The sequence below is a fragment of the Quercus robur genome, chromosome 1, assembly GCF_932294415.1.
Source record: "Quercus robur chromosome 1, dhQueRobu3.1, whole genome shotgun sequence".
Lineage (NCBI taxonomy): Eukaryota > Viridiplantae > Streptophyta > Magnoliopsida > Fagales > Fagaceae > Quercus > Quercus robur.
This window is the reverse complement of record NC_065534.1, coordinates 10,547,449-10,567,251: the sequence shown is the minus strand read 5'-3', so window position 1 is coordinate 10,567,251 and position 19,803 is coordinate 10,547,449. Positions and strand designations below refer to the sequence as shown.

The following is a 19,803-nucleotide window of genomic DNA, read 5'->3' as shown; positions in this document are numbered from 1 at the left end:
CTCGTCTGAGTCAGAGGGAGATTGTTTTCGCCGCACACGTCGTAACTCCCTTTTCAGGTCATCTATCTCTTGTTGCATGGCCTGATGACTATTTTGCCTCTGGGACACGTGACTACCTGTCTGAGTGTGACTCTGGCTCGTCCGGATAGTATACACACTTCCCTCACGATTTCCCCTGCCGCTTGGGTTGGTGGGGTTATTTTGCCTCTGGGACTCGGCGGGTTGTGTCTGTTGGGAGTTAGCCTGGTGAGGATTCTCCTGGTGTGGGCCTAGTTCTGCCATACTCGACCGTTGTGCTAGCTGATGCCCTAGTTCTTCCCACAGACGGCGCCAATTGTAGTTGCACGATTTTCCTAGCCCAAATCCTATTGATCAGGCCTTAGCCCGAGGCGCAACACACAATAAATACTTGTAGAGGATGGGTCAAAGAACTTAGCCTCAGTGAGCTTCATCGGTTTGATGCATGGAAAATATTGTTGCAGGAATAAAAACACAAGAATGGATATTCAACAGAAGATTCTATTTCCTAAGTGCCGAATACATTTTTCGTCCCCTTTCTTAGAGGGACTCCACTACAATATATATCTCTCCCATTCTTATCTGAGCCTTACACTTGTTGATCATCTAAGCTTCCACTTGAGCACCTGTCCCATCAGACACCCTTACCACTCCTTTGTGAGTTGCAGTGGCCAAGGTAGTACTGTTCAGGGGTCTTTTCCTCATTAATGCGGCCAAGAGGGTGGTTGTGACACATTTAATGTGGTGGTAGCAGCTTTCCATGAGATATTTTGGGTTTTATTCTTTTTTATATGCTTGAAGGATGAACTGCAATGGTCGGGGCGAGCTCTTGGTCCAGACTTCGTAATGTCCGAGGAGGTGTTACTCCTCGGACAGGTTTCTTTTACCGAAGTTGGGCTTGAATAATGTTTTGGCGTTGACTTCTTCTCGGACGTGATGCTTCTCGGATGGGCCCGTATTTAACTAGCCCATTATTTTGGGTCGGCCCCCACAATACCCATTCTCGATTAGTTCATATTATTTTCTTTCTCCTTTACTTTCTCTGTGAATGACATTGTCACGACTGTAATCATGTTTTATAATTAGGGATTACTTAGCCATTTATTTAACTAGTCAGAATACTCTGTTTTAGCTATTATCATTATATCTGCTTGCCGTAACTCGTCTGAAACAGTTCTGCTTGCCGTAAGCCTGCTCTTGGCAAATAAGGCATAAGTTTGTGCACAAACCGGCCCAAGTTGAGTTACAATTGGACCGGTCTCAACTCCCTTACTCAGAAACATTCGGACCCATACCGCAGGAGGCAGCCCAGCCCAACACACAATACACAAAAAAGGCCCCTACAGTAGGATAAGAACATGTTATGATTTTTTTTTTTAATTATTTTTTTTTCTGTAGTATATATCCTGATTGTTGAATTGAAACAGTCTGAAAAAGACATATCCATGTTGTGTGTTGTAACCTTTGTCCCTCTCATGAATAACAATATATCTAAATATTTTGTCTATTTCAAGATAATTGATACTAGGTTTGAGAGTACAAGCATCTGGAGAGTACTCAATCAACAAAATATATAATTTTAAACAACATATTTTGGCATGATCCAGCAGCGTGAAATGAATAGAATAAAATTTTACAAAGAAATACTTCATTCACTTTTCAAAGATACAGCTAATCAAAGGTGTAAGTGTAATCTCGAGATGTAATCAACCAATTGGTAGAAAGATTATTTATAAACCAAATACTAATGGTATTTTCAACTCATTCATCAGTTAAATTGAATAGCAAAATCATAACAGATTTATTTGCAAGTTCATGGTGAAAACAACACACTAAACCAAATCCCAACTCCATCCCCTTTCCCACAAATACAAAAAAAAAAAAATATATATATATATATATATATATTTATATATTTGTTACAGCTTGTCATACCACCAAACCCAACCCAAGAATCCCACTTTGTTTTCTATACTTCTTGAAACGCTCCTAACGTTTCACTATATAGAATAAAGTACCATTGATCCCTAAAACTAGCAGTATAACTCAAAGCCACGCTTATTGCCTAAAATAGCAGTTGCTTTTTGCCAGAGAAGAAGGTCCACTAAGGAAGAATGCTTTCTGAATTACGAGCTGCATAAAATAAAGGTGTTTTAAGAACTGTTTTTGAGGGTGAATACAATCCAGTTTTTGAGGTAATGATGTTGATTGTGTTGAAAAATTAAGCTCCTTGTTGAGAAAAATTTTTTTTTTTTGAGGAACAAACCTTGATGGGAAATTTGGATTAAAGGATCTTGGTTATTTAAGATACTTTCTGGACCTTAAAATGGCCAGGAATGATAAAGGTATAAGTCCAAACCAGAGAAAGTATGCTCTTTAGATTCTCAAAGACACAAGTTTTTTGGGTTCAAATCCATCAAAACTTCCAATGGAGCAAAACTTGAGACTTTCAAAAAAATGAAGGGAAAGTCTTAGCAGACCCAAATCAGTATAGAAGGTTGATAGAAAGACTTTTGTATGAGTTGTATTTGACTTTGACAAGGTCGGACATTACTTATGCAAGGGTACGTGGAGTTACAGCTAAGCTTGGGGGCCATGGTCTTTCTAAAATTTTAAAAAATACTTTTATTTAGCTACAAAAATAGAAGTTTGTCTCTCTAAATATTTAAGTTAGTCCCACGATACTCTTAAAAACAATAGAATTTGTCAATTTACCTAGTAGTTATACAGACAAGTTGGTTTTTATTTTCTTAAATTCCTTTTTTTTGTATATATTTAATATCAAACTTTTTTTTTTTTTTTTTTTTTTTTTTGAGGGGAACACAAGTGAAAAGTCAGTCATATCTTTCAACTACTGCTGACATTTCAAATAATATTATATATTGTTTGCGCGCATCACATACCAACTAAAAGTAGAACTAATCCATCCTCACAGGCAGGAGGTCCTTCGTGGAATGTTTCACTGGGAAGAAGGGATAGCACTACAGCAAACCGAACAGCTGCCGGTATTTTCCTTCCTGGTCCCACACAACCCCTTGATGTTATTATAACAATGTTCTCAACCATGGGCCTCGACACCACCGATCTTGTTGCCCTCTCTGGTAATTACTATTTATTCGCGCACACACACATAGAAATAATATGAATTAATGACATTGTGATGAAAGTATTGCTTTAAGTTCTGATATAAAGTTGGCATGCATGATTGATTTTCAGGCGCTCACACGTTTGGACGCGCTCAATGTGCCCTCTTCAGCAACCGGTTATACAATTATAGTGGCACTGGTAATCCTGATCCATCCTTAAACACAACCTACTTATCAACTCTGCAGGGAATATGCCCCCAGGGTGGAGATCTCACTGTTGTGACCAATCTCGACCTCACCACACCTGATGTTTTTGACAATAAGTACTTCTCTAATCTTCAAGTTCTAGAGGGTCTACTCAATAGCGATCAAATACTATTTTCAACTACCGAGAATAATGATACCGTTGCCCTTGTTAACAACTTTACTGCTAATCAGACTGCCTTCTTTGACACCTTTGTGGTATCAATGATTAAAATGGGGAATATTAGCCCGTTAACGGGGACGGCTGGAGAGATTAGATTGAATTGTGGAAAAGTTAATGACAACTCTACTGAATCAGATGGTCTTCTATATAGCTCAATGTAAATAAGTGTTATGGCTAAATCTAAAGTATGAATAAAACGTGTGCTAATTTACAATGGTAATGATGGTCAGTAGGAGTGAGGCTATTTTGTATTGAGCAGTGTTAACTGTGTAACTTGATAGATGTTTTTTTAATGTTGTCTTTGTTCCTTGGGGTTCTTTGAATTAATCTTTCATATGAGCATAAATAAAATGTGTTATGATAAGTTTTATGGCTAAGTATAAATAAAATGTGTGCTAAGTGATGTTTTTTTAGTAGTATATATTATGATTGTTGAATTGAAATGTTACAAACTCCAGATTACTTGAGGTGGTGGTTAGTTTTGATACTAAATGTTACAAACTCATGAGTAGAGCTCATCTTTGAAAACCAGCTTGCAAAGGAAGGGTGTCCAGGAGCTTATAAACACGTAATTAAGTTTACACTTAATCCATGTGGGACACTAGGATTATAACATGAAACAGTATGAGAAAGACATATCCATGCTATGTGTTGTAACCTTTGTCCCTCTCAAGAATAATAATATATCAAAATATTTTGTCTATTTCAAAATAATTGATACTGGGTTTACAAGGTTTGAGAGTACCAGCTTCTGGAGAGTACTCAATAAACAAAATATATAATTTAAAAAAACATATTTTGGTATGATCCAAAAGCATGAAATGAATAGAATATAATTTTACAAAGAAACACTTCATTCACTTTTCAAAGATACAGCTAACCAGATGTGTAATCTAGAGATGAAATCAACGAATTGGTAGACAGATTATCTATAAACCAGATAGTAATGGTATTTTCAACTCATTCATCAGTTAAATTGAATAGCAAAATCATAATAGATTTATCTACAAATTCATGATGAAAAAAACACACTAAACCAAATCCCAACTTCATCCCCTTTCCCACAAAATACAAAAAAATAAATATTTGTTACAGCTTGTCATACCCCCACCCACCCCAACCCAAGAATCCCACTTTGTCTTCTATACTTCTTGAAACGCTCCTAACGTTTCACTATATAGAATGAAGTACCATTGATCCCTAAAACTAGCTATATAACTCAAAGCCACGCCTATTGCCTAAAATAGCATTTGCTTTCTGCTGAAGAAGAAGGTCCACTAAGGAAGGATGCATTCTGAATTACGAGTTGCATAAAGTAAAGTTGTTTTAATAACAGTTTTAGAGGGTGAATACAATCCAGTTTTTGAGGTAATGATGTTGATTGTGTTGAAAAATTAAAAAGCTCATTGATGAGAAATTTGAATTAAAGGATCTTAGTTTTGATGTCGTAAAAGCCTGAAGAATACATACATGATACTCTCTTGATGGGACAAAAATTGGAATCCACCAGAGAAAGAATTGACAAAATGTCTATGTTTATTGATTATAATCTGATTTGCCTCTGATAGCTAAACGTTTGAAACTCTAATTCATACTAATTACGCAATTAAGTGAAAAAATATCAAAATTTATCAAAAATGACAAAATTGAATTAAATACAAAATCATAAATTATTGACCTTAAGAGTCATTCCAAAACAAATGAAACCTTATTCTAATTTTTGAGCAAAAAATTATTAAGAAAACAAAAATTACTATAAACAATAAAATCGCAATTTTCATAACATATAGGATGAAATTCGCCATTTTCAAGTACTCATGTCTGGAAGTTATTTTTTATTAACTCATTGTATGTAATTTGTTGAATATACAAAAGCTAGAGATATTTTCAAAAAAGCTAGCAATATTATATTGTGAAAACTAAAAACTCCACCCTTAAAAGTTAAAACTCCACCGTAAGAAAATTCTACATCTTACCATAATAACAAACGGACAAAAGCAATTTGTTGACTGGCAGTCTTATTTGGTCTTTCAAACCCACCTAAATGGCAATATTTTATTATTTTTCCACGACCATAAAGCCAAGTCTAAACCATTACCTTTTGAATTAAATAACACAGTCCATGTAGCGTAGAAGAATAGTAAGTACTAATTAGCTAGAATCCAGGGAAAGCAATTATCTGCCTGATAAACTTTTCTGATTTTTCATACACGTGCCTGTACGCATGGTTCTAGTGCTCACCAGCCTTATTTCCACCGACAGTTTTATTTTTTTCACAAGTAAGTTTATTAACTCAACCATTTCTACAAATTTCACCACAATTCTCTTAGTGACAAATTGTAAATAGTAAAAAAATGATGAGCTCGGTCCCGCTCATAAGTTATTATATCGACAAGTTCTGGCAAAATTGTGAAAATCGTTGGTGGCGCCGGCTTACTTTTTCCCACAATGAAATGCATCCCTACATCTTATTTGATGCGACAGAATATGTAACCATCTTTTTTATCAACTTTAGACTTTTTCAAATCCCGTGAATTTTTCCAAAGCGTGCATTGCACCTCAACTGCCAAACGTGATGGATTTCATTTTCTTTGTTTTTCACCTTAATGTAATGTTGTTTGTCACCTTATAAATAAAGGCTATGTTGAAATCAAGAATCCAAGCTCGAAGAAGGATCAACAATGGAGGAAAGCATGCAGAGACGTGAAGGAAAGCATGCAGAGAGAAAGTGAATCTTTTAGAGCTTCTGTGTGAAATGATTTCGTATATTAAAATAACTGATTCTGTTCCTTTTATGTGACTGTTTGGATTCGGCTTCTTGCGTCCACGTTTAGCTTTCAATGCGTTTCAGCTCTTTTTTTTTTTTGGTAGCTGCACTTGTTGACTTTTTGTCCGTGAACAGTGCATCCGTGCACTGTTCATGGACCCACAAATTTCACTTTTTAACAACTTTTTCATTAAAAATGGATCTAACGGCACTATTCACACATTTAAAAATTATTTTGCTACAGTGTTTTCAGTTTTCAGTTTTCAGTTTCAGCAAAATAAGTTCTATCCAAACAGACCCTATATAGTAGAAACAGAGGACGAAGTCAAGCTCTACAATCAGCCAATACAAAATGACAAGTGGCCTAACTAACTAAGTATAAAACTACTAAACTAATATCTACAAGACTAGATATTTACAATATATTCAACAATGTCATGCTAGTCTAAAATATCTAGTTATACGTTGTTGCATGGGCAGTAGACATTTTAATACTCCCCCTCAAGATGAACCGTATATATTCATCAGGTTCATCTTGGAAATTAAGAAGATAAAAGAACTGCCTTTGTCCAAGAGCTTTAGTGAAGCAATCTGCTATCTGGTGCTTTGTTGGAATGTGGAAAGTCTTGATAACACCAGCTTGGATTTTCTCTCTAATGAAATGACAATCTACTTCCACATGCTTTGTTCTCTCATGATATACCGGATTGGCAGCAATGTACAGAGCAGCTTTGCTATCACAATACAGGTAAGCAGCTTGTGTATGATGCACCCCAAAGGTTTTGAACAAAGCAACTAACCATACAATTTCACTAGTTACTGTGGCCATAGCTTTGTACTCAGACTCGGCTAAGGATCTTGAGACAACTTGTTGTTTCTTGCATTTCCAGGAAATTAGAGAACCCCTTAGAAAAACACAAAAACCTGAAACAAATCTTCTTATATCAATGCAAGCTGCCCAGTCAGTATCACAGTAAGCCTTTAGTTGTATACTTGAATCTGCAGAGAGAAACAAACCCTGCCCTGGTGTTTTCTTCAAGTATTTGATGATTCTATATGCTGCTTGTAAATGAGGGACTTTAGGAGAGCTAAGAAATTGGCTTAATTTATGCACTGAATAGCATATATTAGGTTTGGTCAAAGTTAAGTAAAGAAGTTTGCCAATTAGTCTTCTATACTGTGACACATCTGAAACGGATTGACCAATAGGGTTGCTGAATTTTGTAGATGGCTCCATAGGTGTGCTTGTAGGTTTACTAGCCAACAAACCTGTATCAACAAGAAGATCCAAGGTATATTTTCTCTGACATAAAGAGATACCTTTGGTAGTCCTAGCCACCTCAAGTCCAAGGAAATACTTCAATGTACCAAGATCCTTAAGCTTAAACTTACTATCCAAAAACTGTTTGAAAGAATTCACTGCATCCACATCATTGCTTACAATCAAGATGTCATCAACATATATCAAAATGATAATGATAGAGCATCCCTGAACTCTAGTGAAGACTGAATAGTCAGATTTGGATTGTACAAACCCATGATCAACAATTGTGGTAGACAATTGGCAAACCATTGTCTGCTAGCTTGTTTAAGTCCATACACAAGTGTTGTTAGCCTTAAGAGCATCAAACTCAACTTGCATTGCCTCTTGCCATCTAGGATCCAAGATGGCTTCAGCATAAGAATCAGGCTCCTTAGAAACAGAAAGGGAAATGGCAAAAGCTCTATGACAGGTAGAAAGTTTATCATAAGTCAAAGTGGATGAAATGGGGTAGAGAATACCTGAAGGAGCAGAAGTACTGGAATCAAGAGGTTGAGTAAGTGAAGCTGAAGCCAACACATGTGAAGAAGCTAGATTGCAATGATAATTAAGGAGATAAGAGGGTGCTTTATGAGGTCTAGAAGACTTTCTTTGAGGCTGAGGTAAAAGAGGAGAAACAGAAGTGGGAAGCACAGGTAAAGTAGGATCGGAATGAGGTTGCTCTAAGGTAGAAGGAGGAGACACAAGATCTGGAAACTCATCAGGAGGGGTTGCAATGTTTATGGTAAAAGCAGGAGTGAATTCTGCAGAAACAGGAAGAGTGAAAGATTCTGCAGAAATAGGTTGGGATGGAAAGACTGAATCAGATGGTGTTAAAGAAGGAATGGGGTTGGATTTAGAAGTCCAATGTTTAAAAGGAAAACAGGACTCTTTGAAGACAACATCCCTGGAGACAAAACAAGTCCTAGAAGCCAAATCATAAAGCTTGTATCCTTTGGTACCAAAAGGATAACCAAGAAAAATACAAACCTTGGCCTTGGGATCAGATTTGGACCTGTCTCTAGCCAAGATAGAAGCATAACAAAGGCATCCAAAAGATTTAAGATGAATATATGAAGGAGGCTTACCTAGCAATATTTGAAATGGAGTAAGATCATGCAAAATAGGACTAGGAATTCTATTAATTAGGTAAGTTGCAGTGAGAACACAATCACTCCAAAACTTCAAAGGAAGATTAGCTTGAAATCTCAAAGCTCTAGCAACAGCAAGAAGATGATGATGCTTCCTTTCAACCACTGAGTTTTGCTGTGGTGTTTCTACATAACTAAGCTGGTGTATGATGCCTTTAGAAGCATAAAAAGAGTTTAAAGCAAACTTAGGTCCATTATCAAATCTAAGCATCTTAATAGGAACCTTAAATTGTGTAAAAATCATATTATAAAAGGTTTGAATTAAGCATGAAGTCTCAGACTTGTGTTTCATTAAATAGACCCAAGTACACCTACTATGATCATCTACCAAAGTTAGGAAATACTTGGAGCCATTTAAAGAAGGAGTAGAATAGGGGCCCCAAATGTCAGCATGAATTATATCAAAACAACAAGAAGAAGAAGAAATAGATGCAGGAAAAGGCAACCTTTTTTGCTTGGCTAGAGGACAAACAGAACAGTCGAAAGTTTTATTGATATTGCAATTAATGACATCTGGTACAAGAGAATGCAACAAGACTAATCTTTGTGGGGAAGGGTGACCTAACCTACAATGCCATAGACTAGTGTTGTCAACATCAGATGTACAAGAATTGAAACAAAAGGAAGAAATTTTAGAAACTTTAGCAAGTACAGTAGACACGGATTCAGGTAATGAAGCAGTAAACTGACTTCTTTGTAATGTGTAGAGCCCACCTTACTTTTTACCCAACCCAATCATCTTCCAGTGCTGTAAGTCCTGAATTAGACAAAATTGTGAGAGGAAGATGCAACAACAAGAAGAGGATTGAGTCAGTTTACTAATGGAGATTAAATTGAAAGAGAATGTGGGAATGCAAAGCACATTTTCTAATAGCAAAGTGGGAGAAACTTAAACAATTCCAATATGTGAAACCTTAGCCATGTCACCATTGGGCAATCTAACAGAGATGTGAACTATAGAGGTAATGGAAGTAAAGAATTGGATGGAATGAATCATATGGTCTGTAGCACCACTATCTAAAATCCAGTCATTGGAACTAATGTGAGTTGTGACTGTACTGGAAGAAAAAACAGAATATTCTAAAGAAGGAGCTGACCAAATACCTGAAACCTCATGTCCCTGAAGAGCAAAGGAAGATTGAGTAGGTTGAGTGATGATGTTGGCAACTTGGTGTGTGTCAGAACCACCTCCTAGTGTTGCTTGTGTACCAAAGTGACTGTGAGAATTCAGCAAGCCAAGTAATTGTTGATACTCGGATCGGGTTAAGTTGACACTTTCATCAAGAAAAGCATCAGCTGTTACAACATTATTGGCAAAGGAAGCTGCTTGTGGAGCCTTGTTTTTGAACTTGTAACCAGGGGGGTATCCGTGAAGCTTGTAGCACTTGTCAACAACATGGCCTAAAAGACCACAATGAGTGCATTGTGGTCTGCCAGACTTAGCTTTGGTGAATGACCTGCAAGAACCATTAGTCTTGACTGCTAGAGCAGAAGACTCAATAGTATTCTTCTTGCCAACCTTTCTTTGTTTCTCATCTTGAATCAAGAGAGAAAACACCTTGCCCATGGGAGGAATGGGATCCATCAGTAGAATTTGCCCTCTAACTGTGATATAAGTTTCATTAAACCCCATAAAAAAAGACAACACAATCTTCAGCCTGATGACCACAGGAGCAAGTCCTATAATCTGAAAGTTCTTGCCACAGTGACTTAAACTTGGTGTAATAGCTACTGATGCTCAAATCTTCTTGTGCTAAGGAGCAAATTTCTTGTCTTAACTCAAAGATGCGTGGTCCATTGCCTTGAGAGAATCTGTGTTGCAAGTCCAACCAAACTTCCCTAGTTGTTTTGAAATAAACCACACTTGGTTGAAGATCCTTAGACACAGAATTGAATAGTCACGCTAGAACAGTGCTGTTGCATTTGCACCAAGTAGTGTAAAGAGGATGATCCACAGATTGAGGCTTCAACAGAGAACCATCAATGAAACCTATTTTGGATTTGGCATCCAAAGCTATGAGAACAGCCCTACTCCAGGTGCTGTAGTTCTCCTCAGTGAGATGTTGCACAACCAATGATACACCAGGATTGTCACTGTTTGACAAGAAATATGGGCTGGAAGAGTTCTCCCATGGCTGAATGGTTGGAATTGTGGCTGTGGTTCTTGGAGTGCCATCACTCATTTCTTCAGATCAAAGATCAAGAATTGATGAACTACAAACAAGGCTAGGAACAAATACTCCACAGCTAATAATGATGAATTCTAAATCAGAATTCAACAAGAACAACAACGAAGGCCTCAAAAATCCCAGAATTCAATAAGAACAGTAACGAAAGATTCAAGATTCTTAGAATGAGAATTGAACCAAGAATTGTATGTAAATCTTTGAAGAATTGAAGATTTAGACAATGAATTCAATCATAGAAACTCTAAGTCTCTATTATAAGAATCGAGAATTGAATTTTCAACAATCAAATCAAGATCCAAGTGAAATTCAATTATTGAAACCCTAATTTCTGATTTTAATTTGCTAAGAATTGCAAAGAAAATCAAAACATAGGGGAAAGAAAATTGTGCGCAAATCAAGAGAAAATACAAAGAGATATCTACTCGATCTGAAAAAATGCACAAAGAAGAGAAAGAATTGAATTAGAAATTGAACTAGCAAATATAGAGTGTACCAAGAATGAAGACTCTGATCTAGTTCGGCTTTGATACCATGTTGAAATCAAGAATCCAAGCTCGAAGAAGGATCAACAATGGAGGAAAGCATGCAGAGACGTGAAGGAAAGCATGCAGAGAGAAAGTGAATCTTCTAGAGCTTCTGTGTGAAATGATTTCGTATATTAAAATAACTGACTCTGTTCCTTTTATATAGTAGAAACAGAGGACCAAGTCAAGCTCTACAATCAGCCAATACAAAATGACAAGTGGCCTAACTAACTAAGTATAAAACTACTAAACTAATATCTACAAGATAATATCTACAAGATATTCTATGTGACAAATATCTACAAGACTAGATATTTACAATATATTCAACAATGTCATAATAGTCTAAAATATCTAGTTGTACGTTGTTGCATGGGCAGTGGACATTTTAATAGGCTCACAATTTGGTTTGTTGAACACTCAGACATTGAAGCTATTCTTGTTTATTAGAGTGAAATAATATTGCAGAAAAGAATGTCTTCTTCTTCTTCTTCTTCTTCTTCTTCTTCTTGCTGTACGCTACTGATAGGTCTTTTATGTGTGGTTTTGCTTGGAGGATCTTTGTCTCATGGCCAGCTGAGTCCAACATTCTATGATTCAACGTGTCCAAACGCGTCCAACATCGTACGTGGAATCATCTCAGAGGCTTTAAAGACAGATGCTCGAATTGGCGGTAGCCTCATTAGGCTTCACTTCCATGACTGCTTTGTCAATGTATTTCTCTAACTTTTTGCTTTGTTTCCTCTTAAGAATTTACCTTCACAAAGTTTAACAGTAGAGAAAAAAAAAACAGTCTTTCACTCTTGCCTGTTTTAATGAGTTTAAACTCATATTACTACTCTTTTTCTTGAGAGTATGATGGAAGTGAGGCCATAAAACTTGGCGCATATATACTAGCTAATTCATAGTTCTCTTTGCATTTACTTGAGTTTATTCCATTTTAGTACTTGGGTGAGTTTATTTTTATTTGCTTATTTTTAAAAAAAAAAAAAAGTAAGATGTACTTAGAAAAAAAAGTCTCTAAAAAGTTGTACATAAATAAAGTAAGTCTGAAAGAAAAAAAAAAAAAAAAAAAAGCTCAAGCAAATAATGAAGGAAAAAAGTAAGGTTTTATTGCAGCACACGTCACACACCATTAATTCATCCTAGTAGAGAAAACTTAGCAGGCTTACTTCAAGATTTATTCTGAATCATATCAAATAAAGTTTTTTTTTTTTTTATTATTATTATTTTTTAAATACTAACTACTTGTGGAAAGTGACCCAAACCTATCTTTCATTGAACTTTTTAATTGCACACACACCCGTCTCTCTATTTCTAAAGAGCGCCTGAGCTAGCAAACTGGCATGCATTTACCTTCTTAATTAGAAAGGGACTAATGCTATAGCTAGCTAGCTTCTCACCTTTGCCTTAAGCTTGAAAAAGTAGTATAAGCCAAAAGAGAAAAGAGCACTAGTGTGCTATACTAGGGAACTCTTTCAGAATATTGTCCAAAGATGTTACAATCTATCAACTTACGTCAATCTTAGCACACTCTACAAGAAATGCATATATCCATTACCAACAATCTAAGGAAAAAAAAAAAACCATAAAGGAAGACAATTGATGAAATGAAAATGAAAGATAATTTGAAACCTTACCTTTCTATACCTTGATCCAAAAGTAGAACATATTCAAGTTTTATTGTGAAGACATTTTAGTATGTTTGGATTAGCTTTTAGCCTTAAGATTTTAAATTATTTTGTTTATGAACAAATATAAAATTCACTTTCATTAGCTTTCAACTTTTTAATTTATTTAGTTATTCATAGCTTTTAAAATTCAATTTTATTAGATACAACTAAACTTTTACCCATTTTCAGCAAATAATCAAAGAGCTAATCTAAACACAATTCTTGAAAATTTTGTGAAACAACAAAATCAAATTCTAATTATTTCCCCTCTAATTTCTTAGCAGCCAGAACATGTTGCTTTAATGGGCTTTTTACTGTTAAATTGTCTGAATTGTCTAATAAACATATGTTTTAACTTTGTTGCAGGGATGTGATGGATCACTTTTGTTGAACAACTCCGCTACCATACAAAGTGAGAAAGAGGCTCCTCCAAATAATAACTCGGCGAGGGGCTTTGGTGTTGTTGATAACATAAAGACTGCGTTGGAAACTGCTTGTCCTGCCACTGTTTCTTGCGCTGATATTCTTGCTATTGCAGCTGAAGAATCAGTTTCATTGGTATAATAACAACAAGCCCTTCTCTTTAATCTTTTCTCTTATTAACTCTTCTACTCTAGTGAAAAAACAGAAGAAGAGGAAACTAAAACTCAAAGGTTGGAGTGTAAATAAACAACATTACAAGGGGTATTTTATTGAAAATAACAAGGACTAATAATAATAATTAGGCCATTTTTTATAGGGTTTGAAAGAGACCTAATATCTAGGGACACAATTTATTCCGACCATATTCATACTTATTGAGATTAATTGTAAATTGTGATTGGTGTGTGAAATTTTTCATACTTATTGAGATTAATTGTAAATTGTGATTGGTGTGTGAAAAATGTCACCGGTGGACATAAGTGAAAGTTATGATCGATATTAGACCAATCACAACTTATCACCTCAATAGTAAAAAGATGCCTATATAACATAACCGCATACTTTGTTTTTAAATTTATGTACATTACCTTGCTTTACATGCAATGCTAAAATAATGGCATCCCCATATGATACAGCTCAACTAGAAGGACAAGGTTGGAGGAATCTCTTTTCATTTATTCTGTGACGATTGATTCTTGCACGTTTTACTTTTAGTTAAAAAAAAAACTAATAAGTAAGCCACCGGATTAAAAGAAAACTATGTCCTTCTACTAGACCCACAATATATATTACTAAAACAAAAGTGAAAAGCAAGTCCTACCTTCAACATTTGCTGACATTTTAAATAACATGTATAGTTTGCATCACATACCAACTAAAAGTAAAAGTAATCCACGCTCACAGGCAGGAGGTCCCTCGTGGAATGTTTCACTGGGAAGAAGGGATAGCACTACAGCAAACCGAACAGCTGCTGGTCTTTTCCTTCCTGGTCCCACAGAAGCCCTTAGTGTTCTGAAAGCCAAGTTCTTAGCCGTGGGCCTCAACAGCACCGATCTTGTTGCCCTCTCTGGTAATTATTATTTATTCGCACATAAGCTTACAAATTCCAATCACAATTGATATATATATAATATAATGAGTTAATAACATTATGATGAATGTATTGCTTTTAAGTTTTGATATATATAAGTCGGCATGCATGATTGATTTTCAGGTGCTCACACGTTTGGACGTGCTCAATGTAGTACTTTCATCAACCGGTTATACAATTTTAGCGGCTCTGGTAATCCTGATCCAACCTTAAACACAACCTACTTATCAACTCTACAGGGAATATGCCCCCAGAATGGAAATACTACTGTTGTAACCAATCTCGACCTCACCACACCTGATGTTTTTGACAATAAGTACTTCTCTAATCTTCAATCTCTAGAGGGTCTACTCCAGAGCGATCAAGAACTATTTTCAACCACCGGGGATGAAACCGTTGCCATTGTTAACAACTTTACTGCTAATCAGACTGCCTTCTTTGCCAGCTTTGTGGTATCAATGATTAAAATGGGAAACATTAGCCCGTTAACGGGGACGGCTGGAGAGATTAGATTGAATTGTGGAAAAGTTAACAACTCTACTGGATCAGATGGTCTTCTATATAGCTCAATGTAAATAAGTGTTATGGCTAAGTCTAAGCATAAATAAAATGTGTGCTAAGTTACAATGGTAATGATGGTCAGTATGAGTGAGGCTATTTTGTTTTGAGTTGTGTTTATTGTGTAACTTGATGGATGTTTTTTTAGTGTTGTCTTTGTTCCTTGGTGTTCTTTGAATGAATCTTTCATCTGAGCAAAAAACTTATGATGGTTGGTAGGATAAGAACATGTTATGAGGCTATTTTGTTTTGAGTTGTGTTAATTGTGTAACTTGATGGATGTTCTTTTAGTGTTGTTTTTGTTCCTTGGTGTTCTTTGAATGAATCTTTCATCTGAGCAAAAAACTTATGATGGTTGTAGGATAAGAACATGTTATGATTTTTTTTTTTTTAATTATTATTATTATTTTTTTTCTGTAGTATATATCTTGATTGTTGAATTGAAACAGTCTGAGAAAGACATATCCATGTTGTGTGTTGTAACTTCTGTCCCTCTCATGCATAACAATATATCTAAATATTTTGTCTATTTCAAGATAATTGATACTGGGTTTGAGATTACAAGCATCTAGAGAGTACTCAATCAACAAAATATATAATTTTAAACAACATATTTTGGCATGATCCAGCAGCATGAAATGAATAGAATATAATTTTACAAAGAAATACTTCATTCACTTTTCAAAGATACAGCTAATCAAAGGTGTAAGTGTAATCTCGAGATGTAATCAACCAATTGGTAGAAAGATTATTTACAAACCAAATACTAATGGTATTTTCAACTCATTCATCAGTTAAATTGAATAGCAAAATCATAACAGATTTATCATCAAGTTCATGGTGAAAACAACACACTAAACCAAATCCCAACTCCATCCCGTTTCCCACAAATACAATATATATATATATATATATATATATATATATATATATATTTATTTATTTATATATTTGTTACAGCTTGTCATACCACCAAACCCAACCCAAGAATCCCACTTTGTCTTCTATACTTCTTGAAACGCTCCTAACGTTTCACTATATAGAATAAAGTACCACTGATCCCTAAAACTAGCAGTATAACTCAAAGCCACGCTTATTGCCTAAAATAGCAGTTGCTTTCTGCCAGAGAAGAAGGTCCACTAAGGAAGAATGCTTTTCTGAATTACGAGCTGCATAAAATAAAGGTGTTTTAAGAACTGTTTTTGAGGGTGAATACAATCCAGTTTTTGAGGTAATGATGTTGATTGTGTTGAAAAATTAGAAAGCTCCTTGATGAGAAATTTTTTTTTTGAGGAACAAACCTTGATGAGAAATTTGGATTAAAGGATCTTGGTTATTTAAGATCCTTTCTGGATCTTAAAATGGCAAGGAATGATAAAGGTATAAGTCCAAACCAGAGAAAGTATGCTCTTTAGATTCTCAAAGACACAAGTTTTTTGGGTTCAAATCCATCAAAACTTCCAATGGAGCAAAACTTGAGACTTTCCAAAAAATGAAGGGAAAGTCTTAGTAGACCCAAATCAGGTTGATAGAAAGACTTTTGTATGAGTTGTATTTGACTTTGACAAGGTCGGACATTACTTATGCAGGGGTACGTGGAGTTACAGCTAAGCTTGGGGGTCATGGTCTTTTTTTGTATATGTTTAGTATCAAACTAAATAACTTTTGTATACTCATTAGCGTTTAAAATATAATTAATATTCCTAAAAGTATTATTTAGTGAATATACATATGTGAAATTTATAGTATTGTATACATTATATTTATAAATGAGGGATAATTACACTTTACCTACTTATGGTTTGCCTCTAATTTGACTTACCTACCCGTAGTTTCAATTTTGACACTTTATTTACCTGTGATTCACTACGTTATTAATCCGTAACCCATTTCTGTTAAAATTATGGGTAAATAGGTATTTTTGCTTAAGTTTTATATCTCTCTCCTCCCAAAACAAAAAATAGCACAAAAATGCAAGAGAAAGAAGATCAAAAGTGGTATTTCTCTCTCTCTCCATTCACACAAATCTTGAACATGAAGAATATACCAAAAAAAAAAACCTAGATCAACCTACACAAGATCACTGACTTAATGAAACATCTTCGAAAAATCATTTCTCCAGTTGGCAAGAGGCGCCACTAAAGCTGAATCAATTCCTTGTCCCTCCATGAAAATTGGGTTCTAATCTTACAGCTTAACTCTAAAAAACCCAAAATTTGAAATCTATATATAAATTAAATTTCAATAATAACAAAAACTAACACCATGGTAAAAGGACCAGAGGTCGAGAACAACTAAATTTCCATATTTTTAGGGACTGGGTCTACATTAAACCATTTGGCTAATCCAATTTTTCAATGCCCTTTTTAGCATTATAGCATTATAGAGCATATGACTCAATATTTCAAATCGTCTTTCTTTTACCTTCTTTTTTTCTCAGTAGCCAAACAGTGTGCTAGTTCTTGATCATTATACGTTGAATTGTAGGTATTTAGAGAACAAATAAAATCTTTTATTTAAAAAAAAAAATAATGGAAGGATAAAGTAGAGTGGGTTAAAGATGGATTTCATTAGCTTGAAGAGCTGAGGACCTTCTAGGGGTTGGGTTAAAGATGGAAGAAAAATCGACTCACCAAGTTCTGAATGGGCAACCTGAATGTAAAGATCAACTTTGCCGCTAGATAATATCTATGGGTCAATTAAGCTTCCAGTCCATGACAAACAACCTGTCCCAGTTACGTGTGGCTTTTAAATCTTTTCGAAGATGTTTCATTAAGTCAGTGATCTTGTATAGGTTGATCTGGGTTTTTTTTTTTTTGGGTATGTTCTTCATGTTCAAGATTTATGTGAATGAAGAGAGAGACAAATACCACCTTTTGATCTTATTTCTCTTGTATTTTTGTGCTATTTTTTGTTTTGGGAGGAGAGAGACATAAAATTTGAGCAAAAATACCTATTTACCCTTAATTTTAACAGAGGTGGGTTACAGATTAGTAACGGAGGGAATCACAGGTAGGTAAAGTGTCAAAATTGAAACCACGGGTAGGCAAGTCAAATTAGAGGAAAACCATAGGTGGGTAAAGTATAATTATCCTTATAAATTATGATCTTCTCTACTGTCAAAATATTAAGGTTTATATATGTGTGTGTATGTTTATGCATGTGTGTGATACTTTATCTTGACTTTTGACTAATATATTAGTACCACAATTTGGTCCTCCAAACAAAAAAATTCCTAGCTCTACCCCTGCTTATGCAGTTCACAGATTAAGTCAATTTTTGACTCAACCTAGAGCCCTATATGTTAGCAGTTCATAAAGTGGTTCAATACATAAAGGGTTCACCTGGAAAATGAATTTTCTTTCCTAGTGAATCTGATTTACAGGTTAAAACTTTTTGTGATGTAAATTTGGCTGGTTGTCCAAACAGCAAAGGTCTTAGACAAGTTATAATGTTTCCTTAGGAGAAGCTTTAGTCTCATGGAGATCAAAGAAACAAGGCATGGTTTCAAGGTCTTCAGATGAAGTCGAATATAGTGCCATGACAGTGTTAATTGTGAAATAACTTGGGTACTTCAACTGCTTAAAGACTTGAAAATCAATCATCCAAAACCTGTCATGTTATTTTGTCATAACTAAGCTACTTTGTATATTGTAGACAATCCTGTCTTTCATGAAAGGACAAAGCACATAGAAGTGGATTGTCACTTAGTGAGGGATAAAATTCAAGAGGGAGTTGTTAAGACTTTTCATTTAGCCAATAATTCCCAAGTGGCAGATGTTTTTACTAAAACTTTGGGAATTTTAGCTTTTACTATAGACTAGTGACTAAGTTGGAGTTGATTGATATCTTTACTCCTAAATTTTCTAAATCTTGTTCTCTAGTTCAAGTCATAGAACTTGAAGATATTCAGGACTTGAGGGGGAGTGTTAAGGCTGCTGAGAAATGAATGCTCACATAAGACACTAAAATGAAACCGTTTTATAGTAAGAAGACTAAGAAGAATAAAATGAAAACAAAGGCTTCACTTCCATGTCTTAATGTCGCATTATCGATGAGTGGAAGATGGTTAGAGAGTTGGGTATACTTTTATTTCATGGTATGAAATATGTGAACACAATGCAAACTAGTTGATTTTTATGGTCCCGTTACTTTTTTGCATTTATTTTTGGTTTCATGATTTAAATAAAAATTAATCTTACCTTAAGAAGGCAATAAATATGCAATAAAACTATTAAACAAATTTTTAATATCTCAAAATGTATATGTTTTTTTACTCTAATTTAGTTTACTTTTTCTTTATAATATATGTACAACATTATCCAAAACCGTTTTACATAAAATATTACAAAATTTTATGTGCATTGCACGGGCAACCTACTAGTAATAAGTTAATAACTCAGCAAGAGGTCATGATGTTGTTGATAACATATAGACTGCGTTGGAAACTGCTTGTCTTGCCACTGTATCCTATGCTGATATTCTCACCATTACAGCTGAAGAATCAATTTCATCTATATATATATCTAAAAGCAAAGACATGGCATTTAATGTTGTTATGCTCCTGTTGAGCCACCTCATCAGTCATATCATACTC

General features: G+C 35.0%; 2 protein-coding genes across 2 annotated transcripts; both read left to right on the top strand.

The window, feature by feature from the left end:
* Positions 1 to 3,082: 3,082 nt before the first annotated feature.
* LOC126716109 (peroxidase 15-like) lies at positions 3,083 to 3,692 on the top strand. Its single transcript, XM_050417153.1, has 2 exons — positions 3,083 to 3,119; positions 3,235 to 3,692. The coding sequence occupies exons 1-2, from the start codon at positions 3,083 to 3,085 to the stop codon at positions 3,690 to 3,692; spliced, it is 495 nt and encodes a 164-aa protein (XP_050273110.1).
* An 8,176-nt stretch (positions 3,693 to 11,868) lies between these two features.
* LOC126720249 (peroxidase A2-like) lies at positions 11,869 to 15,456 on the top strand. The gene is made up of 4 exons (XM_050422567.1): positions 11,869 to 12,176; positions 13,502 to 13,693; positions 14,462 to 14,627; positions 14,772 to 15,456. Exons 1-4 carry the CDS (start codon positions 11,937 to 11,939, stop codon positions 15,221 to 15,223), a joined length of 1,050 nt encoding a protein of 349 aa, XP_050278524.1. The 5' UTR covers positions 11,869 to 11,936; the 3' UTR covers positions 15,224 to 15,456.
* The last annotated feature ends 4,347 nt before the right edge of the window (positions 15,457 to 19,803 follow it).

What these genes read in the sequence shown, in the direction of transcription:
- LOC126716109 (XM_050417153.1), top strand. Translation starts at nt 3,083, where the DNA reads ATGGGCCTCGACACCACCGATCTTGTTGCCCTCTCTG. An exon ending in CGATCTTGTTGCCCTCTCTG is followed by an intron (nt 3,120 to 3,234) that starts GTAATTACTATT and finishes ATTGATTTTCAG; the next exon opens with GCGCTCACACGTTTGGACGC.
- LOC126720249 (XM_050422567.1), top strand. Translation starts at nt 11,937, where the DNA reads ATGTCTTCTTCTTCTTCTTCTTCTTCTTCTTCTTCTTGCTGTACGCTA. An exon ending in CTGAAGAATCAGTTTCATTG is followed by an intron (nt 13,694 to 14,461) that starts GTATAATAACAA and finishes CCACGCTCACAG; the next exon opens with GCAGGAGGTCCCTCGTGGAA. An exon ending in CGATCTTGTTGCCCTCTCTG is followed by an intron (nt 14,628 to 14,771) that starts GTAATTATTATT and finishes ATTGATTTTCAG; the next exon opens with GTGCTCACACGTTTGGACGT.